General features: G+C 39.9%; 2 protein-coding genes and 1 non-coding gene across 3 annotated transcripts; 2 read left to right on the plus strand and 1 right to left on the minus strand.

Annotated features, from left to right (window-relative positions):
* Positions 1 to 2,494: 2,494 nt before the first annotated feature.
* TRNAW-CCA (transfer RNA tryptophan (anticodon CCA)) lies at positions 2,495 to 2,566 on the plus strand. The gene has a single exon. It is a non-coding gene; the product is annotated as a tRNA-Trp (tRNA).
* Positions 2,567 to 3,770: 1,204 nt separating this feature from the next.
* LOC137947713 (expansin-like B1) lies at positions 3,771 to 5,071 on the plus strand. Its single transcript, XM_068793486.1, has 5 exons — positions 3,771 to 3,817; positions 3,989 to 4,152; positions 4,251 to 4,536; positions 4,623 to 4,755; positions 4,874 to 5,071. The coding sequence occupies exons 1-5, from the start codon at positions 3,771 to 3,773 to the stop codon at positions 5,069 to 5,071; spliced, it is 828 nt and encodes a 275-aa protein (XP_068649587.1).
* Positions 5,072 to 10,512: 5,441 nt separating this feature from the next.
* Positions 10,513 to 22,196, minus strand: LOC137948073 (RNA-binding KH domain-containing protein PEPPER-like). The gene is made up of 6 exons (XM_068794005.1): positions 21,569 to 22,196; positions 21,238 to 21,481; positions 18,032 to 18,180; positions 17,706 to 17,945; positions 17,356 to 17,550; positions 10,513 to 10,821 (listed from the first exon to the last, which is right to left on the minus strand). Exons 1-6 carry the CDS (start codon positions 22,052 to 22,054, stop codon positions 10,648 to 10,650), a joined length of 1,488 nt encoding a protein of 495 aa, XP_068650106.1. The 5' UTR covers positions 22,055 to 22,196; the 3' UTR covers positions 10,513 to 10,647.
* Between the last annotated feature and the right edge of the window lie 1,282 nt (positions 22,197 to 23,478).

Consider the following 23,478-nt stretch of genomic DNA (forward strand, 5'->3'; position numbering starts at 1 on the left):
TCGAAATCCGAGTCAGCAAAAAGACAAAGATAAAGATTCCTTATACGTTAGCAATTTGACATTAGAAAGGTTAAAGACTCATCTACCCTTACTTTCGGCACCGAAAGGCAAAAATGCAAGGATAAGAATGAAAGAATGAAAAGACAAAAGTTACTCATTGTCTTTAAACCAAAACCATTCGTTCAAGGGCAGAAGAGGAAAGATTTTTCTACTCTTGGCTATTAATTCGAAGCCCAGATGAAGTTCAAGGAATTCAAAGACAAACCCAAAAATCATCAAGCAAGTTGAAAGATCGACGAAGTAAGGTGATTTCCGGCAACAACAAGATTTTCAACGAAAGCATGGTATATGCAAAACAGCCGTAATGGTTGAGTAATAAAGAGGGAGCCGACCAGTAATACGGTCGGTAACTTTTGGAGTTATGTAATTAGTATTTATATTTTGTTTTGAACAATATATTAATTTTTCGCATGTTTATAATATTTGAATTTTTACAGTATTAGTTTATGTTCAAATTCTGCATATAAATATATTTGATCTCCATAGTATATTGTTTATCATATCTATATTTTGTAATCTTAACAATAACTGTTTAGAATAGTGTCACTTGAATAATATCGAAATAGTGCCAAATAAGACTGAAGTAAGGTACTTAGTATTATTCGGCTACGTTCCGAGGTAGAAAACGAAACGGAGATGTGCTCTACCCTACTGAAGTTGCCATGGAACTGCATCGGTTGACATGCACGGCTTGGGGATCTCTAAAATCAGCGAGGTCACATTACGATTTAACCCACGTGGTGGTAAGCCGACAGGAATAGGGTCAAAACCTGAATAGCATTAAGTAGCAGTAGAAGTCATTTTGGGCCCTACTAGAGTTTATTTTAGGTCTCTATTCTAAAAGGTCTACTGCTATAGATTATTAAAGCATGATTAGTTAGGAGAGTAAAGAAATGGTATCAGAGCTTGTAAACCCGATATCAAGTCAGGTATTGCATCCATGGAAACTCTTGCTTGTGATGTGATGGCGAAGCAGAACTCTCAACCCATGGGTGTCGACTTCCCATAGGTACAGATGTTCTGCAAGGTTGGAAGGTATCTTTCGCTGCCACGCCCTCCTTTTGGTTTGCAATAGTTCCAAGGAGCTATTGTGGGACAATGTATGGTGTGCACCCAAGTGAAATGGTATCAGAACTTGTAAACCCGAGACTAAGTCGGGTATTGCATCCATGGGAACTCTAGCTTGTGATGTGATGGAGAAGCAGGACTCTTCGCCCATGGGTGTCGACATCCCTTAGGTAAGGAAGTCCGGCAAGGCTGGTAGGTATCTTTCGCAGCTACGCCCTCCTTTGGGTTTGCAATAGCCCCAAGGAGCCATTGCGGGCCATCAAAACAATGTATGGTGTGCACCCAAGTGAAATGGTATCAAAACTTGTAAACCCGAGACCGAGTCGGGTATTGCATCCATGGGATCTCTCTTGTGATGTGATGGCGAAGCAGGACTCTTCGCCCATGGGTGTCTTCATTCCTTAGGTAAAGATGTTCAGCAAGGTTGGTAGGTATCTTTCGCTGCCACACCCTCCTTTGGGTTTGCAATAGCCTTGAGGAGCTATTGTGGGCCATCAAAAAAATGTATGGTGTGCAACCAAGTGAAATGGAGAGTAAACACTATAAGACAAGTCCTAGAACAATTAAACAACTGAACATAAATAGAAGAATAACATTACTAAAACACTTTAACTGAGACTTCTCTATAAGACTTCCTCCTGTAAGCCACCATATATGAAACTTCTTACTATGAGAGTTATGTAAGAATTTTCCATATATGTTCTTCAACAGTGTCTAATCACATGATAAAGAGAGAAAATTTCAATTATGGAAAGATTGACTTGTTTCAAACTTCACATGCTAAACTAAAGCTTTAACTCGAAAGAGAATAGTCAAGTCATTGAGAGATACTATTTTTTGTTTGATTTAATAGTAAAATAGAAGTCGTAGTAATCGATGTCATTGGGAATAAAGAATCTGAAAGAAATAAAAAATCCACTCAACGGTTGCCAAGCAAGTTTTAGTTTTGTGCACATTTTGTCAAATCTCAACAAGATAGGCGGAAAAAAAAAAAACTTCACCTGTACTTATTTTTCTTAGGGAGGTTTTTTTATATATAAAAAAAGATCAATGGAAAAAGTATTTGAAGCATACATGGTAATCACTAATCTAATTACTTGGTCAAATTTTGATCTTCACATCGCAAAAGTTCAATTATTTAAAATCCTTGTCTATAGATCCAAATCCACCAAACAGAACTTAGTGATATGAACTAATTTTATACAAATTCAGTCAACTAAATCTTACATGGGATCATTATCCTTCACAACTCTCGTTCACTTGACATCTATAGCTTTTCAAACAGAAAAAGTAGGAACGAGTTCAATCACTTCAATATTATGCTACCTTATGATATCTAAACATAATTGATGCGCAACATCAAAGTGGATCCGTGGCGCAATGGTAGCGCGTCTGACTCCAGATCAGAAGGTTGCGTGTTCGATTCACGTCGGGTTCAAACAATGTAATGATTTTTTTTATCGTCCTGTTCTGCACTAAAAAAATTACAGCTATTTTTTCATTTTGCTCAAACCTCAACAAAAAGCCCCGTTGCATCTGAATTTCATCTAATTCAGAACTTAAAATCCAACACCAACAACCCTCCAAAAAATCGCCTTAATGGCCGCAACATCTGTCAGCAATTCCACTCTCCTTTTCCTTGTCTCCATCTGTAGTAGTTACGGAGTTCCCCTCCATATTAGATTTCCCCTCTTACATGAGAAGTCTACTTCATAACAGTGAAGAAACGAGAAGCTTACACCTTGTCCTCTGTAGGGACAAAAGCCCTCCTTCGGTGGAGGCTCTCATCATCTCTTCACTTTCTTTATCCCCAAGGGCTGCAATTAAGATGTTAAAAACTTGGATTTGATTCAGATTCTCACCGGTACGCGTACTATATATCACATGCTCAGTGCGGTGCAGCTGTAGGAGAAAGCTAAGGGCTAAGCTAGCTTCTGATCATGACTAATTCTGTCCGGGAGATCGTTTCATCCCTCGTCTTCCTGACGTCGGGGGGCTCTCAGAGGGGAAATCAGATCAGCGTCGTCCGGGCGGCCAAACACTACTAAAATTGTTCGATCCTGATGGCTTTCGATTAGGATGTGAAAACCCATCAGTGGCGGAGGAAGAAAATGACCCAACAGGTCATATGGGCAATAATGCAAACACCTGTAAGGATGAGAGTTCGTCAAAAGAATAGAGATTACCCTAGACAGAGCTTCTACTGGTAAATCAATGAAGACCTACGAAGGTAACAAGATTTCGATGGAAAGAAATAAGTCGTGCCCTGGGAGTAGTGGGTGGGGCCTTTCAACCACCTCTGCTTCACCAGGAGGACAAGTGCCTTTACACACAGACCTACTGGGCACCCACAGATTTTATCTTCCATTATTGAAGTTGTTAACCGAGCAAATCCGGAGTCAAGCGAGTAATTTGAATAATTTGAGTGCCCTCCCTCCTAATATTCTTCATCCCCGTCACTTTTATTATATCTTTAACACGGAAGACGAAGGTTCAGGAATCCAGACATTTGCCTCCCTCGTTTTGGGTTATTGGAAGCTACCAAACGCGCACACAGATTGACCATTTCCTGAACGATGGTCGCTCTAGGTTCTACTCTGTGACCTGTGTGAAACGAAAGCTTCACAAAGGGACAAAAGGGAATGTCTGGGTACATTATAATGATTTTAAATGGCACAGAGTGCAAGAGGTTAGGCGAGGCTGCTTTTGATTAATATTTCTTTCTGCCAAATGGTCTCGTATGGGTCAATTAGGGTGACTGTTTAAGTAACCGAGCATATCTTCTTTGGAGTCCTTGGTGGGAACCTTTCCGCCAACTCTCTACTATAAATTCATGCCAAGAATGCTTCTATCTCATCAGGGTTTTCTTCTTCCACTCTACTCTTACTTCCGTTTTCAGCAGAATGTCTCTCCCTTATTTGGTGGTCCTTGTACTGCTCCTGCCCGCACTTTGCAGCTCACAGAACGCTTTTATCAGTTCAAGGGCGACTTACTATGGTAGCCCAGATTGCCTGGGGACACCAAGTACTCCTTCTGTCTCTCAGTCTCTGCCTCCTTATAGAGTAATACTGCTGGAAAATAGATTGTATAATAAGCTAACCGGCTGTGTATATATGATTCAGGTGGAGCGTGTGGTTATGGTGAATTTGGCCGGAATCTCAACGGCGGCGAGGTTGGTGCAGTTTCAAAGCTGTACAGGAATGGCGCTGGATGTGGCGGATGCTACCAAGTCCGGTGCACCAACCCAAATCTCTGCTACCAAAACGGTTTGAAGACTGTGGTGACTGACCATGGTGAGGGCGATAACACCGACTTCATCCTCAGTCCTCGCGCCTTCGCCAAGCTAGCCCAACCAAACAAGGCTGCGGAACTGTTCGCCTACGGGGTGATCGACATCGAATACAGAAGGTGGTCAAGGATCTCCTACTCTCCCAAAACACACCCATCTGCCCGCTGCTATATGTTTGATTAATCTATCCAAATTTATTCTGCAGGATTCCCTGTCAATACCCAGGATACAACCTGGTGTTCAAAGTCCATGAACATAGCAAGTTTCCGGATTACTTGGCCATCATCGTTCTCTACCAAGCAGGCCAGAAAGATATCACCGGCGTCGAATTATGGCAGGTACGTCGAGAGAGACAAACCAGTTCAAATGGAAGAAGAGAGACAGCATTCGTTCCTTTTCTTATCAAATATATATCAGCAATGGAGTAATTTCTGTTCTATATAACGGGTTGTGCAGGAGGATTGCAAAGAATGGAGAGCCATGCGCCGGGCATTCGGAGGGGTGTGGGACATGTCCAGCCCGCCAAGAGGCGACATCAACCTGAGGTTCCAGGTGAGTGGAGACGACGGCCAGAAATGGGTGCAGATCAGTAATGTGATCCCCAACAATTGGAAGGTCGGCGCCGCCTACGACTCCACCGTGCAGCTATCTTGAACAATCTAAATCCAGACGGCCGATGATGCCAGAGATTACCCTTTTATCTTATTATTGGAGTGATCTAATAAACTTGTAGTTGGTCTATTAGTTTGAGCAGATTATGTTATCTTGATTAGGACAATACTAGTCTACTTTGTTGGATAAGCAGTGAAATAAAAAGTATATGCAGACTTTTTTATTTTGAATCAAGGATGGCAACTACATGAGATACTTAAATTTTTTTTAAATTAACTAAATATTGAGTAAAAATTAATTAAAACTGATAAAATTGATTTTTTAATGAATAAATGTATTTTTAAATTATTTAAATAAATATATTTTAAAATTGATATTATAATAAATAATATCATAGAATCGGAGTAAAATTGAACTACTCTTGTCCCTATTACACCTAGAATATATATAAAACTACTAAAAAGAAATAAAATAAACTACTATTACAAAGAACCGATAGAATTGAAACACCTTTTCTATGAAACTTTTATTTATAGTGTTAATTTTCAAGACTCCATGGATGAGCCCATGGAGAAAAGAAGAGACGACATGTTAAAGAGAAAACAGGAGGAAGAATGAGGTTATGGACTTGTATCCTAACCCTCCCCCTGAAGTTCTATTTATAGATAAATAAGACTATAATATTATAATTATATCATTAAAAATTAAAACTAATTACGTTAGTGTTATGTTTATGAGATTACTCTTTATTTACCATCATATCATCACCGTGTAAGTCTTCTCCTTGGTCTATGGACTTGAACCCATCGTCCACCTTTCTTGGTCGTGTGGGCCTAAGCCCAACTTCTAACACACTAAACGTGTGGGCCTTCTTTAGTCATGTGAGGTTGGGCCTATCTTCCTACTCTCTTCCTCAAGATGGTGATCTATTTTTTCTTGTCAAAAGACCCATTGGCATAATAATGGTGAGAGAGAAAAAAAAAAAAGACTCCTAGTCATATAACAAAACTCCATACTCAAGTCATAGTCAAAAATACTCTCCACTCAATTTCAAAGGAGAAAAAATAGTCAAACTATGGGGCATAGAGTCTACCCACTTTCTCAGGGTAGCTAAAAAAATATATCTTGGGTAAATAATAGACTTTACTTACGTTAGCCAATTGTGGGGCACAGAGTTTACCCACTTTCTCAGGGTAGCTAAAAAAATACATCTTGGGTAAATAATATACTTTACTCACATTAGATGTTGGGCATACTCTTATCCTTTGTAGGTAATGGGTCTATAGGCATTATTCAGAAGTGATAATAAGAAAGTATGGGGAATCACTGAAAGATAATATGTTGGGGCCACCATGTGTTTTCTTCTTCATCAGAATAACCAATATTGACAATAATCAACAACTGATAAACCTTTCTTCAATAATAATATTACAGCCAAAAAGATATAATAGCAGTATCGAAAATGGGCTTGGGCCCAAATAACACGTACCAAATAATGAAAGTATTTAATACACTAACCGAGTAATAATAATCCAAGTCAATAAATGAGTCACGCTGAGTCAAGAGACCAAAGTTGATATGGCCGAGTCACCAAAGTTGACTGGGTGAGATTGGTGCAGCTAGGTGCGAGCCTCATGAGATTAAACACAAAATGAACCTCTTACTCCCCTCACCGAAAGGACTCGGCAGAGTCTGGTGTTGTCGTCCCCTGCAATAGCTTCGAAATATTATCAACAAACAGAAGAGAAGACCAGCAAAGAAAAACGATGAACCAAGAGCCAGTAATAGCAAATAACTCGGCGATAATTCGACGGGATCAATGGCTGTCGTCTTCGGCCTCCAGAAACGGAAAGAAAGTTGTCCCCAGAGAAGGAAAAGGCTAGCAAAGCGACGACCAGAGATCACAGACCAGCTCATAGAATCAGCTTGCAGCAGCAAATCACGGAATGAGTAGCAGTAGAGACAGTTAACGAACCAAAGACCCCGAAGAAACATTTCGAAATAAATCAATCGGATTATTTCTACAGTTGACAATCTTCCTGCGAGCTTCTTTTGCTTTCCTACCTTTCTCTTCTCCACGATCTTTGTTGTATCGGCTAACAGATTTCGTTCCGTCGTGCTCGCGCAAGGAACCAAATTCTTGAGAACCTCGCCGACAATATAAGAATCGGTATTCACATATGGCCTCACAGACCAGAGCATCGATCAAAACCCTAACTCGAATGGTCCAATCGATCGTAACCAGTACAAACACAAGTTTAATCGGTCGCTACTTAGCAACATAGCCCAGCAGTTCCCAACAGAATACATCAACTAGAAAAAGCTCTAAAACATTAAAACCAGTAGGGCGACGTGAAACCGAAGCTGACTGGAAGCTGCGATCAACCATTCAGGACAGAAACCATAATTAATGCATCCATCGGACTCGTGTCTTAACTCTCCCTATAAAACTCTATTTATAGATGAGTAAAATTATAATATTATAATTATACATCTGAAACTTAAACTAATTACATCACTACGTGGACCTTCTCCTTGGTCTGTGGGCTTGACTCTATCGTCCACCTCTCTTGGATGTGTGGGTCTTCTTTAGACGTATGAGTTTTCCTTGGTCGTGTAGGTTTGGGTTCATCTTTCAACATATGAGACTCATGTAAGATTACCATATTAATTATTCAATATGAGACTCTTCGACTATAAGAGTCCCCTAAGATTTTGTCATATTTATCTCTTCAACACATTTCCCTTAAGTTGAAGTTGCAAACTTTAGCTTGTAAAGAAAAAATCTTGGTCTTCAATATTCTTTAGTTGTATCTATTTTCCCCCATTGAATTGTTTTTCGTTGTTAATCACATAATTTCTTTTTACTACAACTACCACAACTCGTGGAATTCTTTATTGTAGGCTTTTCAAGACATCTTCTACTTCTCCTCTTTCCCCCTTAAGTATGGAATAAAAAAAAACCCAAGTTGGACAAAAAAATTTGTGAGAAGAAACCATCACTCGTGGCCAAACAACAAAACTTCATACACCAATTAACAAGCGGTCAAAATCTTAAAAAAACTACGCTCAATTTGAAATATAGAAAAACCCAATTTTATGGCATGGAGAAGACACTACTCACTATTTTAAGGTTGCCTTGCATGAATACAAAAATTTAACTCGTGCTAGATGTTGGGTATACTCCTATTCTTGGCCGGTAATTGGTGCACGGGTATTAGGAGTGATAAAAAAGATAACAAATTGAAGAAGTACATGAGGTTTAACAATCTACTCTTATAAAAAATATGATTCATTACTCAAGAGAAGGGAGTGACTAGTTGGACACCCAAGAGGATAAAATAGCAACAAACCAATGGAATAGACTAATCCCAAGGTAAAGATAATTGCAAAATAAAAAAGTGGGGAGAGCAGAAAGGCAACAAGAGGAAGACGCCAAATAAAATTTAAACTTAGAAATTTTTTTTAGCAATATTTGGAAAAAGGAAGCAGCAGATCTTCTTAGCGGAAACTCTAGGAAAAAAAAGAACAGAGCAGCACCGGAGACTTTCACCGCCAGAAAATTGGCTGCTTTCTTCGCAACCCTTGTCTTCACGGCAATCGCCTTCGCAGGCAAGTCGTTTGCCGCTGATGCTCCAGCTCCGGTTCCTACCTACGGTCCTTGGTAATCAAGAAACAACAGCTAGAAGACAGCTTTGATATTTCGTCAATCTGCTTAACTTGATATTCCATCGATCTTGAGCCACGCTGTTTTTCAGATTTAGTTGACACATTGATATTATCTCAACGCTGCTACTTCAGGATGGATTCCCGATTCATTTTAGATCGTATCACTTCACTGATTTGAGTCATTAACAGAAGATTTTTCGTGTTTCCTTATATACCTCTGTTGCAGCTTTGGACGATCCCCATAGCTGGATTGAATTCCTGTTATTCAGGCTTCAGCACATGGTATCTTTGTTGTTGTTTATCATGGTATTACGCTTCTACTGATTGTTTTTCATCCTTATATATCTTGGTATCACGTTGCATATATCAAGTTGCTGTTTTTTCGAATTGATTCATCATTGCCAGCCAGAGCATATCTCGTTTAACAGCAGATTTTTTTCAGTCTGCCTTCCTGTTTTTGACGTTCCCATTCTAGTTCGCATCTTCGTTCGGAAACTTTCCTGATCGGCACGTGTGACCAGGACGTGAATGTCATTTGTGATTTCATTTTGTCCTTTGGCATAACCTACACTCAAGGGAAAAATTAAATCTCCCTTCACGCTGTACTTTTTCTCATCGGAATACAGAGACCGGCAGCGGAAGAAAAAACAGAGAAGCTTCTCTGAGACTACGGCAAAACGAGGTAAGCTCGGGACTCTCGGCGCCGGGATAAAAACAGAGGTAAGCTCGGGACTCTCGGTGCCGGGAGAGAAACAGAGGGAGGTTCGAGTCTCGGCGCCGTGAGCACTGCCGCTAGGCGTAGCTGCCGGAACAGGGCAGGTTCGAGACGCTGCAGAGTAGGGTCTCTCCGGTCGATGCTGACGCTGTAGAGGAGCTCTCGGGACTGCGTCGCCGCTGTCGGAAGAGGGTAAGCTCGGGACTTCAGGTATCTGCGTCAGTGGGAGTGGCAGTAAGACGATGCGCCGTTGCCGGAAGAGAAGCTCTCTGGACTCGGAAGAGTGAGAGCTCGAACTTGGCGCCGGGAGCACTGTCGCTCGGCGTTGTTGTCGGAAGACGGAAGTCGACGCTCGTTGTTATCGGAAGAGAGAGAGAGACGTGAAGGCTAGTTGCTGGACAGAGCGCTCAAGATGCTGGCGGGGAGGAATTCCGGTGCTGCTAGAGGCATTAGTGAGAGGCGTAACAGGACTTTATACAAGTACGGTTTCAATATAAATATGGTTCCATACTCCTCGCACGGGGGAATAACTGTGGAACGCCACCGGTTCTGATACCATATTAGAACCAATTACTATATTTCCAACAATTTAGGAGGCTATTAAAATAGCAATTGCAAGCAACCGAGAAAATACCCACATAGTTTTAATAAAATTAGGAGACAAGAAAGTGTAAATGTCCAAGTCCTGATTGAAGAGGAAGGATCCTAAATGTACATAAAATAGGAAACCTAGGAAACCTAAGAATCTAAGCACAAAAGCCACAGCAAGTTTGGCGCATATACTCCTAAACACAGAGAAAGCAAGAAAACAAGTCCAAAAAAGTCACAATTAGTATTTGAATGTCCTATTGGGATGATTTATTATTATTAGAATATATGATTATGTTAAAGTATCATTAATATAATTAATTTATATTTTTTGTCTCTTTTTCATTCTTACTATGGTAAAAGGTATAATTATAATATTAATATTTTTAGAATCTATAAATGGGTTTAAACTAAATTCATAACCCTATTCTTCCTCTTTTTTTCTCACCAATGTATACACTTAACCACCACAAAACCGATGGAGAGAAGGAACAGCAGTATATAGGGCTCATAGTATCAACTGCGCTACATTATAATACAAAAACAGAAGATCTCTCTAATCATTAATCTGAAAACTTTACAGAACTATGATGCGAAGAGTGTTGTTCAAACAACCAAGTACCAACTAACTGATTTCAATTCATGTTTACATCCTATAGCTGCTATAACCTCCTACGCCAGGAGGACCATACCCACCAAATGTTTGTGATGTTAGCGATGAAGGGTAAGAACTGTGTGGCATCTGAGAGTAAGACCTTAGACCAGAATCAAGCATTGAATAGCTACTTGACGCCGGCTCTTTGTGTCCAGCAATAAAATCCTGCAGACAAGAAACAACACAGGAAGGATAAGCTTACACAAATAATTTACGAAATCAGTAAATCAAAAAGGAACTCCATGGTCCACGGAGCATCACATTGACCCAATTTGGTCACTAGTCTTATTGTGCTATCAATCAGTTTAGTCAAATCCTGAGTATATAGTGTAGAAGAAGGCAGCAAATTTTGGAACTTGGAACAGCAATTTACCAGGGAGAGCATTTAAAAAACTGGAAACAAATATCTAGAAATTGTTTTATGGAATGCCTCAGAAATTAAACAGCTTTCAAATGCCTCTGTAAATGTCCTTGGAACTTTTCCCATACCATAATAACATGACAAATTTTATTTTATTTTTTTAGAAGAATGAGATTTTACTAGGCAGAGACAGAAAACAGACAACAAAGGAGTGGGCCCTGAACAATGGAGTCAGCAACCCTTGTTTGAGATAGAAGGATTCCTCCTTTGAGAGCAGTCAATTCCGCCGTGGAGAGGTCAACCCTTCTAATAGTCCCAGAGAAAGAAGAGAGCACCAAACAATAATGGTCTGTAAGAACACCAACAATTCCAGCCAAAACCATTTTAGGAGTGCAGCATTCATCTCTTTTATGGACCTTATCTCCAAACACCCTAAAACCTTAGGTAAACAAACATCCTTCTAGCTGACAAGATAGTACATCAACCATATTCTGCTTCCCGCCATAGGAAGTTTCTTTTAAGCCTTTCAATCCGATTTCTAATTGAGGCTGGGCACAGAATGAAAAACATGAAGTAAAGAAGGAGGCCAGCGATGCATGAGTTAAGAAGGGTGAGGCGACCGGCCTTTTTCAATAATTGGACTCCATTGGTTTCTGTCTGTCTAGCCTCTTGTCAGAGAGCGGCAAGCCAAGATAGGTAGTCCGCAGCCTAGAAATTGAGCATCCCATGTAAACAGCATACATCTGTAAAGTGTCCACAGGGATGTTGAAACCAGTGATATTGGACTTTGTCCAGTTGATTTTTTGTCATATGGCGAGTTTGAAGAGCCCAACACTACCTTTAGTCTTGTGAGTTGATTCTTTGTCCCATCACAGAAAATAATGGTGTCATTTGCATATTGAAGGAGAGATATAACCAGATCAGGTATGTGGGAAAGAGCCATCATCTTTCCTTTTTCTTTTTTTGTGCTTCATGGATCAGAGTAGATAGATACTCAGCAATGAAATAAAAAAGCAAGGGGGTAGGGGGCTACCTTGCCGAATTCCTCGAGTCCCTTTAAAGAAACAACATGTGGTTCCATTCAGAAGGATCAAATAGCTACCAGAGGATATGCAGTTCTTCATTCATAATTTCTGGCATTCACCAAATCCCATCCAATTCAAGAGTTGGTCTAAGAGGTTCCAGTTAACTCTGCAAAAGCTTTCTCTAGATCAATCTTGAGGAAGATCCAAGAGTAGTTGTGCTTTAAGTAGTCAATTATTTCATGGACCGCCATGGCAAAATCAACAATGAAGTGACCTCTAAGGAAAGCACTCTAGTCATCATGAATTACTTAAGGGAGAGCCACCTTGAGGTGATTCTTGTAAGTGCTTGACACCAGACTAATTGGCCAGAAATAGGTTGGAAGCTCCATGTCGGCTTTCTTTAGGACAAGCGCAATAAAGAAAGCTCCCACGGCTTTGCATTTTACTCCGTTGTAATAGAAACATTTTAGCATACCACTGATATCAGCTTTAAAAGAGGCCAAAATCTTTCATGAAATTCCATGTTAAAACCATCTAGACCCAAGGCATGGTCAGCAACTAATCCAAGTACAGCAAGTTCAATTTCCCTCTACGAGAATGGGAGCTCAATGAGTTCAGCAACAAGAAAGGGATGTACTTGAATTGGAGGCCGAGTATTATAGGTCGATCATCCGTGTACAACCCAGAGGAGAAACTCAATAACTCACTCGTGATGCGAGACTGATCTGATTTTTTTTTTTTTTTGAGAAAGAGACCGATCTAATGTTTATCACACATTGACGCACAAAGAGTTAACACGGTTTGATCTACATATGTTAGATGCCACTGCATGAAAAAACTTGGTGTTGCTGACTCCCTCAGCAAATCATTTGAAACAACCGCATTGCTTCCAATTGATGCAATCACGGTAGACAATTTCCTAAAATTGGTTAGTAAAAGCAATTCTATTTTCAAATCCTGTGGTAAAAAGGGACCTTTGCTCTTCAATGTCATCAAGTGCAATGGTTTGAGAAAGATGGGAGTCCCTCCTTGCAATGGCAGCCGAACGATGGTTTGAAGAAGACCGGTGCTTTACTCTGAGTTTTAGCTCCCTGAGCTTGAGGGGAAGCATCCAACCAGACGCTCCATCAACACAGTTATTTCCACCAATTTTCAACCAATCCATCAAAATCCTTTTCTAGAAGCCAGGCATTTCAAAAGGAAAGGTGGAAGGTCCCATCTGCCAATCCTGGTGTCAAACTTAATTGGCTAGTGATCACATGCACCTTTACTAAGGTTGCCTACAATGGTATCTCTGTAAAGCTACAACCAGTTTCTAGCTTCAAGACAATAGGAGTCACCTAGCCATTACTCCCAAGTGAAATTTTTGCCACATAGGGGATCTCCCCAGTTCAACACTCCCAATGAAATCAGCAAAACCATGCATAGTGGATTAGAAGCCTGGGGGGAGGGATGATTTGTCTGCACAGAATCTAATGGCATTGAAATCTTTTTTTTTTTTTTGAAGATGTATTAATAAAATGGAAGAGAATTACAAAATTTGTGGGAGCACATCCCTTACAACCAGTGATTGTATGGTAGCTCCCTGCCTGGCAAACACATCAACCGCCGAATTAGCGGATCTTGGAATGAGAAACCAAATACAAGAAACAATTGAGGTAATATCTAAAATTTCTTTAAAAGTATCTCAATGCCTCCACAGAGGAGAAGACTCGTTCTCACACCAACCTATCACCACTTTGGAGTCCCCTTCAACATGGAGAGACCCCCTACATTTATCTCTGAAGATATGAAGACTGGAGAGGAGACCATGCAATTCAGCAGACAAGGAGAGAAAGATTTCTTGGTTAATAGCCAAGTTGATATTTGCCCAACCACTTTGTCCGCAACTCAGTCTAAAGATTCACTTTTTGCATCAAAACATCTTCTATTACGCTCATTCCAAAGACCCCACGGGATAAAACTAACACATGCAGAGAGCATCATCTTTCCAAGACTCGGCATAAGGGTACCCATGAGAGATTTACTGAACAAAAACAGATCAGCCGCCATGCAGAACTGAAAACCAAAATTTCCAAAAATGTTGATCCACACCTTCCAAGAAAAGCTGCAATGGAGAAGAATATGACTAGTAGTTTCATTTTCAGAGTTGCAGAATGGACATATAGGATCCATTGAGGGGTGACCTCTTCTTCTCAATACGGTTGCCGAGAGAATTTTACCTTGACAGGCACTTCACATGAAGAACTTTACCTTTGGAGGGGCACATAAATGCCATACAAATTTGATTTCATTCACCCTCCAAGCCGAGTAACCGCTGTTTAAAAAGCCATATGCTGATGAGACCATGAAGGAACCCTTTTTGTCTGGCCACCAAATGAGCTTGTCAACCTCCAAAGGACGAATTTTAAACGAAGCAACAAGGTCCATCAATCGACTAACCTCCAAAGCCTCACTATCCGAGAGACCTCTTCTAGGATGGAGATTCATATCCCCCCCCCCCCCCCCCCCCCCCCCCTCAAAAGTTTATGCTACTAATATCTCTCTACAAGTCGTGAGAAGATAAAGACTCCTGAATGCAGCCTGCAGGGGCTCCTACCCAATCCACAAATCATCCCAAAACTTGAGCGATCTACCATTGCCTGCATAGAATCTACTAGCCGAATGAAATTTTGGAAGCAGAAGGTCTAAAGCCCTTCATATTGGGGAGAGGGCTCTACGATTCCCACCAGACATCTAATGGCGTTGAAATCTCCCGCAAGAAGCCATGGAGTATCCAAATCTGGGTAAGGTTTAGGAGCTCATCCTAGAAGGCAGCACGTTGTTTGTATCAAGTGGGCCCGTAAACACCTTTGAGGCACCAAATAGCTCCATTGCTGCAATCAGCAAGCTTCAAACAAATGGAAAATTCTCCACAAAAAACATCCACGATAGCAGTATCATTGCTATTCCACATCACCAGGACACCACCTAGATGACTAGTGGCCTTCACAACATGCAGGGCAATACCATAAGTCATTTGCAATGGAATCAAGCATTTCTTGCTACTTTGTTTCTTGAAGAGTAATCAACTAGGCATTCCAAGACTTCAAGAGGGTGCAGATGGAGGCCCTCTTTTGGGATGACCTGAGTACTATGACATTCCATCATTGATCACTAATAAGGGGTTTTCTGACTCCTTTGATCTCCTTAACCCCAAGGAGTTGACCCTTGTTGTTTTCTCAATGTTAATTGCTGATTTGAGAAGTACATGTTCCATTATCCATCGGATTGTTCTAGGGCTTGCTGATTGTCCCCTAATTTTGATGTGGGACCAACTTGATCTATGCAGGCTTCTATTTGTGAGAGTTGGTAATTTTGGAGTAAAAGAACTGGGTTTGGATAGAATTATGATGTGTTTGATAAGATAGATGGCAAAATCCAGAAAGTAAATTGCTGTAATTAAACCTATTGAGAGTTCAAACAACAAATTCTCTCAATCTGTCCAAATTACTTTGGTCAGTCAGATTAAATGGATCAAATTATGTAAATTGATCCAGGTTGTACTCATGTTCTTGAAGGCCAAAAGAATGGCCAGGTATTTCAGAGCTGACCCCCCATCCCTATAAATGAAGAGTGGGAAGCTGACGACAACCAGGTTATGACATGGCTGGTAAACAGCATGGAGTCACACTTCAATGACCAGATTTTAAGCTGTGGAACAGCTAAGGAGATGTGGACCACACTGGATTTATGAACTGTATGCACGATATTTTAACATGCAGAGGGGTGACAGATCAGTCACTAATTACTTCACTGAGATGAGAGGTGTTCTACAAGAAATAAGCATATTCATCCATTTGCTACAAATGCTGATTATATTCATTGGTTAGCCCTTCCAGTTTCCATTGGCCAGAGCAGAGCAGATAGGCTCCCGAAGTAAGAGTAATGTGTTGCTAACCAACGACAGATGTCTGCACCAAGTGTCCTTTGTGAGCCGGATTCGGCCACCAACCAAGTTTCAACTTCTCCTGGTTGTGAATTACCATTTGCAGTTGGAGGGAAATGTTGTGATAGGGGCGAGTACATATATTCTGTTTGAGGTTTGGGTTTGTGGTAGGAGGTTGTGAGGCTTGGGGAGGCCTGAGTTTTCTCCGAGGAAGGTACTGTAGTAGTTGGCTGGGGGGGCAGGAATCCAGTAGGGTCTGGCCAGGAAGAGGGGGGTGGAAGGTGTTTTCGTGTTTTGCAGCAAAGTTAGGGAGAGGTTGTTTAGACATTCAGTGAAGAGTTTCCACCCAAAGCCAGAGGAGGCGAGCTCAGGAATGTTTAATCTGGTCATAGTTATTCTGTCGCGGCACTGCAGGATTTTACACTCCCAGTGGTTTTGGTATCGCAAGGTGGAGAAATAGAAAACCAGATAATGTGTCCATAGTTCTCTGGTTTTGTCCTTCCGATCAGAGCAAACTCCTAAAGCCGTCGTCCAGATGTTTATAAAAGATCATTTGTCACCATTTTGGACGATGACGCGAATGGTCTTTCCCGTTATGCTTCGTCATTCTTCCACATCAAGTGGAGTACCTCCGTATCGAAAGAAAAAAGGACCTTGCTTTTGCTGCAGGTCTTCCTCTGTTTGCTTACTCTTCTTTTTTATGAGTTGCCATGCATCAATTTTGTCGCCACCATCATCACCATTCTTCAAACCACCATGATGCAAACCATTACCGGAGTTCCCTTGCCCTGTTCTCAATCGATGTCCTCACTGACAATCTCCGTGCAGGGTTCCTTGTCTGCCGGTGTACTGCATCTTCCTGACAATCTGACTTAATAACATGATAGATTATTTATGAACTAGAATTACCATTGCTTTTAGATATGTTCGGCACAACCGTAAGCAGTGTTATTCAATTCTTGGCCCAAATCTCCAACATATCCATGCATTGCTTACTTGAATCATCAGCAACACAGTTTCTTTCCTCAAAAAGAAAAGAGCCATCATACCAACAACTTGCTGGCAGAAAAAGACACTGGAGTATGAATCAAAACCGACCAAACCAAATGTCAATCCATGGTTGCATCCTCATGGCCCTTCATAATGTTTCACTCGAACAATTGAAACAGGACAATCAAATCTTCACACAAATGTAAAAAGAGTAAATGCCATTTAATAATAATCAAGTAATTTCTGATGGCTCAACATCTAGTTCAAACTTATCCAAGAAAGGTAGAGGCATCTATCTCCTGGTTTATTTAGGCTGTCATGTTATCAGTTTACCAACTTTCTGGGGGCTATAGGTTTACCGCCTCCACAACAGAAGTAAAGACTAAACATCTCACCTGAATAAGCTGCTGAGCTGTTTGAACCTGTGTTGATGTTCCCTTGATCTCCACCATAATCTCATCAGGTAAGCCAGTACTCTCTTGGACAGTTAGGATAGCACCACTTGTTCGGCGTATATATGCAATGTTTGCCCCTTCAACACCAATGATATCCTCAGCATATGACAATGGAATTTGCATTTTTTGTGTTACCTGAATTAAAAGGAACACTTTAATGGAGGAAATTGGCAAATAACACAAAAACACATAACTAGATTGAAACTGTACATAGCCAAGAAGTTAAAATGATGTTTCAAAGTTTATCCACACTGTAAATATTCATGTGACAGGATATTTTAAAAACTTACCTGAGTAACAATAGCACGCCCAAGCCCTGAAGAACGTAGGCCAGATATAGCAGGATCTTGTCCATATAAAGATAATCCAGAGTGTGGAGGTTGGGGCTCCAATGGAGCTTCTCGTTCAAGATACATTGAGTCCCGCTTCAGGGATGGAGGGTAGTCATTGCTGTAACCACCTTGCGAAGCAGCATATGATTTCTCAGCCCATGGGTCCACAGCTCTATCTTGACTGATGGTTGCATTGTACTACAAAGTGAAGCCACACAGCATTAGCAAACAATACTCATAGAACACACAGCACAGAGAATTTTATAAAGTATGAAGAAGCTTACAGTTTTCTCAAACAATGGAAGTACACTATGATCAACCAAAAATTTACGAAGATGCCCAATGACTGCCTCGAGTGCTTTAAGAACCTTAGAAGAATCACCTTGTATGTCTATTATTCTTTCATCAGGGGATGCATAAAATGGGACTTCATCTGCAAACAGACAAAAAGAGAGAGATAAAAGAGATGTCATCCCAACATGGTTATCGTTTCCAAAAAGTTGGACAGAGATCATGAAGAGAATCACCAGAGACAGGAAGCATTCAGCTGATTGAACAAATGTCTATGTATATATAAAGCAAGACAAACCACAGAGCATAAAATTCATGATTTTGAATATATGAACTGATATTTAGAGGGCTGAAACAAGCTTGACATGACAAACCGTACTTGTAAAGCACATTTTAAGACCCCTCATACAGTAAAGGTGATAAAGGGAATTCACTTGCATTCAAAGGCTTTTTTTTATAATAATGATAAAGTACACAAGCAAAAAAATTCAAGACGAAAAATGACACAAGCACAGTTTTTATGATAATGACAAGGTTTTTTTTTTTTGAAAGGTGAGAGCATTTTATTGATACAAAGAAGAAGAAAAAAGAAAACAAGAGAGGAGGACCCCACAACAAATGAACCAAGGCAAGATCAAAGTGGGAACGAGGTTCCTACAAGGAAGTGCTGACCAGAGACCTCTTCCCTAGCTAACTTGTCAGCAATCTTGTTGGCAATTCTTATGGTATGCTTCCAAGATACGTCTATGTCTCTACATAAATCCTCAATTTCATCACAAGTACATTAAAAACCGTTCAAGGGGTGATTTCTTCCTACAACCCCAATTTAAGTCAACCACATAGTCCCCTTCAACGAGCAAGGAGGCTGAAAGTCTTCCCACATAGAATCAAATGCCCTGCAATTAGGCTCTCAACTCCCCCATAATAGCATCCCCAAAAAGGAGCAAATTAAATAAGATGGATGTTACCTGAAGAATCTCTTATCACACCACCTCTCCAGGCAGATCCAGATTACCCCATTAGCTACCATCAATGTTCTAACTTCAACCAACCCTCAGAAGAAGGAACCCATGTAACAAGATTGGAAATAGTGTGATTCGAGGACCTATTAGTACTTTCCAATTTCTTCTAATGAGAGCACTTGGAAGATAGGAGGTGCCATGAAGTTTGCTTGTCCAAAATAGCACGTAACAGGTTGTTGCTTCAACATATCCTCCCATAGACTTCTGTTTACCTTCAAAAGTCCAACATAACAATTGTCGCAAAAGATAACATCCAAAGATCTTTTCCAATTTTTCACCATGGAGAGTAGACCAATTGCACAAGCACTTAATTTATCATCGATCAGCTCTAAATTTTGGGTTCAATTCAAACACATAGATGCATACTCATAAGTGTTAATTCATTGAAAAAAAAAAAAAGAACTATAAATTATCAAGCAAAGGACAAAGGAAAAATAAATTAAAAATTAAAGCATCAAACCAAGAACTGGCAGAATAGGGGCTAAGTTAGTCCACAGTCGCTTAAAGAAAGACAAGTCAGCAAGTGTTCTATGAGTTGGATTGGAAAAAAACTTGAGGTTGAGGATTTTTAACCCAAAAGGCCCATTAGCTATACTAGATTAATATTTATCTCAATTACATACACAATATTGGGAATTCTTTCATCAAAAGAGGACTCAGATTTAACTTCTTTTTACCGTCCATGAAATGACCTGTAAACAAATTTTGTACGCTTTTTGAAGAATAATGAGGAAGAGAAATTAAGCAACTAAAAACAAGGGAAAATCAACTAAAAAAACACAATCAATTCCATCAATCAATAGGCAAGGCCTCGCCCACAACAAATTGTTGACAGGAAACACAGCTTTTGGCAAGATAATGGCACAACAGTATCCTTAGTTTCATCAAACAAATGAAAAAAGTGAGCTCCCCTTTCCTCCAGGTCAACTTTTGACACAACTCAATCTGAAGTTTGGTTTGCATTCTTTGAATGTTCTTCTTTCAAATTGGATAAACTTAATATTTTATTTCACTGAAAAAAAGACAATTGCGGTTGACATTCCTACCATGAAGTGATGTCTTTGTCATAAAATAGAAGTATATTCACAGTTGCATTTTATAAACTCATAATAGCTTTAGTCGGTACTGATACATATTGATGCAATGTGATCATTGTCATCAATCATAAGTTCATGACAGATCCAAGTCATTGCCTTATTTTCCATACAGGGTTTAGTATCCAGATAAATAACCAATTACTGAACTCCAGCCTGGAACTAAATGGCATTTAATTTATTTTAATAACATCCAAATAATCCACAAATTAGAAGTAATAAGGTCAGCACATAAGAAAAAGAAAAGCAGCACTAAAATCTAATTCTTTTAATCTTTTATATTCTGAAAATGTCTTACAAGAAATACTAGTAACATCAGCCTATGACAGGTATTAGCTTCACTCTCTAGTATTGCCCTCAACAAAGAAAAAAACTACGTAGAATCAATCTTTCCCCAAAATGGAATAATTTTATTAGTTGATGATAGCAATAGTATTCTAACATTATTCAGAGATCCACTCTCTAAAGTCCTTTAGTTTGAATTTGAAACACTATAGAACACAACAAATAGAAGATAACAAGTACAATATCTTCATAATCATCCACAGTAGACTCGTATGGTCATCACAGTTGACATATTCAGGACTTAGCAGTCCATATCAACCATCAGGAACACATTCAAGAGTTGAAAGTGATGGAAGAAACTGGACACAGAAAACTGGTTTATGAAGCAAATCATCGAGATGAAAAGTCAAACATAAAATAACAACCCAAGTAACAAGTTCTTTGTCAACTTTAGGGATTGTACAATCGATACGTTATGTACAGTGAGTTTTTCATGCATAGTAGAATTATTCAGACATTGAAAGACCTGAATTAATAGAGTGCTTAGCGAGTTGATTGCTGATGCCATTAAGCTTCCGGGCGTATGAAACTCAACTAGAGTATACATTCAATAGAAACACCACAAATATGGCCGCATAACAACCATGAAACAGCTAGAGTGGAGTTGCAAAACTAGCATCGATCAGATAGAAGAAATATGGCAGACAACATTAGAAGCGGAGCTAAATATTCCAGAAATCACCATAAATAGTAGAGAAACAAACTCTAAACCACTTGAAAATAGGCTCTGAAGCTTACTCTCGGGTAGCACTCGCACAGAAGCACCACTACTCTCCTGAATTGACTTAATGACGCTACCCTGCTTTCCGATCAAATAAATAGCCTGGGAGGAAGCCACCAGTAACCGGATCGAACACTTGCCAACTCCAGTTGCTTCACCGTCATCCTCGGACAACCCAGTTACCCGTTTGAAGACTCTAAGTACGGCCTCCATGGCAGGGGATATAGGTGCGTCTGGTTCTTCTTTTCCAGATATCAACACCTAAAGTAAACAATTTTTTTTTCTTTCAGGATAATGACACCTAAGAAAACTAAAGACGATACCCTAAAATGTTCAGAAAAAACTTACAACACGATCGGCAGTACCAAGGGCGCCTTCAAGAATCCGAATACGAGCCCTAGTTTCTTCGCACATCTTCTTAATGAGCTCGCCTTTTCGGCCAATAATGCTTCCGACCTTAAGCACGGGTACAATGAGACGGAAAACACTGTCACCCGGCCATCCCGGCCACTTCTTTTCGGCGGTCGTCGTGGTCGCCGTAGTAGGAGCAGGAGCAGGAGCTGGAGCAGGAGCAGGAGCCGGAGTCGTGGTCGCCGTAGTAGGAGCAGGAGCATGAGCAGGAGCAGGAGCTGGAGCTGGAGCCGGAGCCGGAGCCGGAGCCGGAGCCGGAGCGGACGCCGGCATTGCTTCAGGAGCGGCAGACGAAGGAGTCGGGCCGGAGTCCGCAGCCAGGGCTTCCGGCATCGTAGAATCGGTGGAGGGCGACTGTGGGTCGAATTCCGGTCCAGTAGAAGGGCCATTTTGGGCATGGCCAGAGTCCGAAGGCGTGTCCATGAGAGGAGAAGGAGAGTAGCGAGAAAGGGGCCGGGAGAGGCAGAGAAGACAGTTGAAGAACGAGAAGATATGTTTGTTTTAGGTTTATGAGAGGAAGGGAGCAAAAGCGGACGCAGTGTGGACTCAGGAGGCAGAAGGGCCGTTTGTCAGCTTGGTCTGGGTGGGTGTATCGGGTCTTTCAGATGTCGTATTTTGCATACCACCATGTAATTAAAATGCAACAAACAAAAGTAATAGTATAAGCGATTAAATTATCCTTTTTCAGTTTTTATTTATTTACATTAAAAGTTTTAGATAAGAGAGACCAATGACACAATCTCTAGTGTCACGGGTGTGTTATAACTCTCTAACCATGGTAGCAAGTGATTGAGGGTGGACATAACCCAAGAGCCCAACTTTTATACGCACGAGTTCAATTCAATCATAAACCTCTTGAAATAAACTTGAAATGAAGTTAGACTAACCTCCATTTCGAAGATGAAGATCATGTAGATGCATGAGATAAAGATGAAGATGAAGATCAAGATCAAATTTCCAGTTTGTTGACTAACCCCCTTAGGGCGCTAGTGTCAAGGGTGTATTAGAACTCTCTAACCAGGGTAGCAAGTGATTGAGGGTGGACATAACCCAAGAGCCCAACTTTTATAGGCACGAGTTCAATTCAATCATAAACCTCTTGAAATAAACTTGAAATGAAGTTAGAATAACCTCCATTTCGAAGATAAAGATCATGTAGATGCATGAGATAAAGATGAAAATGAAGATGAAGATCAAATTTCCAGTTTGTTGACTAACCGGTTAGTCAACAAAATGAAAATTTGATCTTCATCTTCATCTTCATCTTCATCTTATGTATCTACATGATCTTCATCTTCGAAATGGGTGTTAGTCAAGACAACTTCATCTTCAAAATCTTTGAAATAGGGTGTTAGTGGGGACAACTTCATCTTCATCTTCATCTTATAGAAATTTAAAATTATTGATTTTAATAATTATAAAAATGAACTAATTAAACCAAAGTGTTTGAGTTAACAATATTTTAATTACCACTATTAAATTACTAATACAATAGAGTGAATAAAAAAAATTATGATTAATGAATAAAAAATATTATATTAATAACATAAGATAGATTGCATTGTATTAATTAATAATATATTTTGACATAATTAATGATGATATATTAATCAAATGTATACTTTAATTATATTTTATTTACCAGAGACTTAAATATGAAGTTTAATATAGTAATAAAATAAAATAAAATAATAAATAAATACATATTCAACTTTTAAAATAACCTAAAAAGAATTATTCAAATAACGAGTTCGTGTCTTTAATATTACAATCAACGAGTTACAAGTTTAGTACATATAAATTACGCATGTTCAAAAGTAATAAGAGTAAACCATCATTTATCGTTC

This window comes from Aristolochia californica, unplaced genomic scaffold (assembly GCF_029961685.1).
Source record: "Aristolochia californica isolate CCGP_79_NKW_82.1479 unplaced genomic scaffold, dmAriCali1.0.hap1 SCAF_13, whole genome shotgun sequence".
Classification (NCBI taxonomy): Eukaryota; Viridiplantae; Streptophyta; class Magnoliopsida; order Piperales; family Aristolochiaceae; genus Aristolochia; species Aristolochia californica.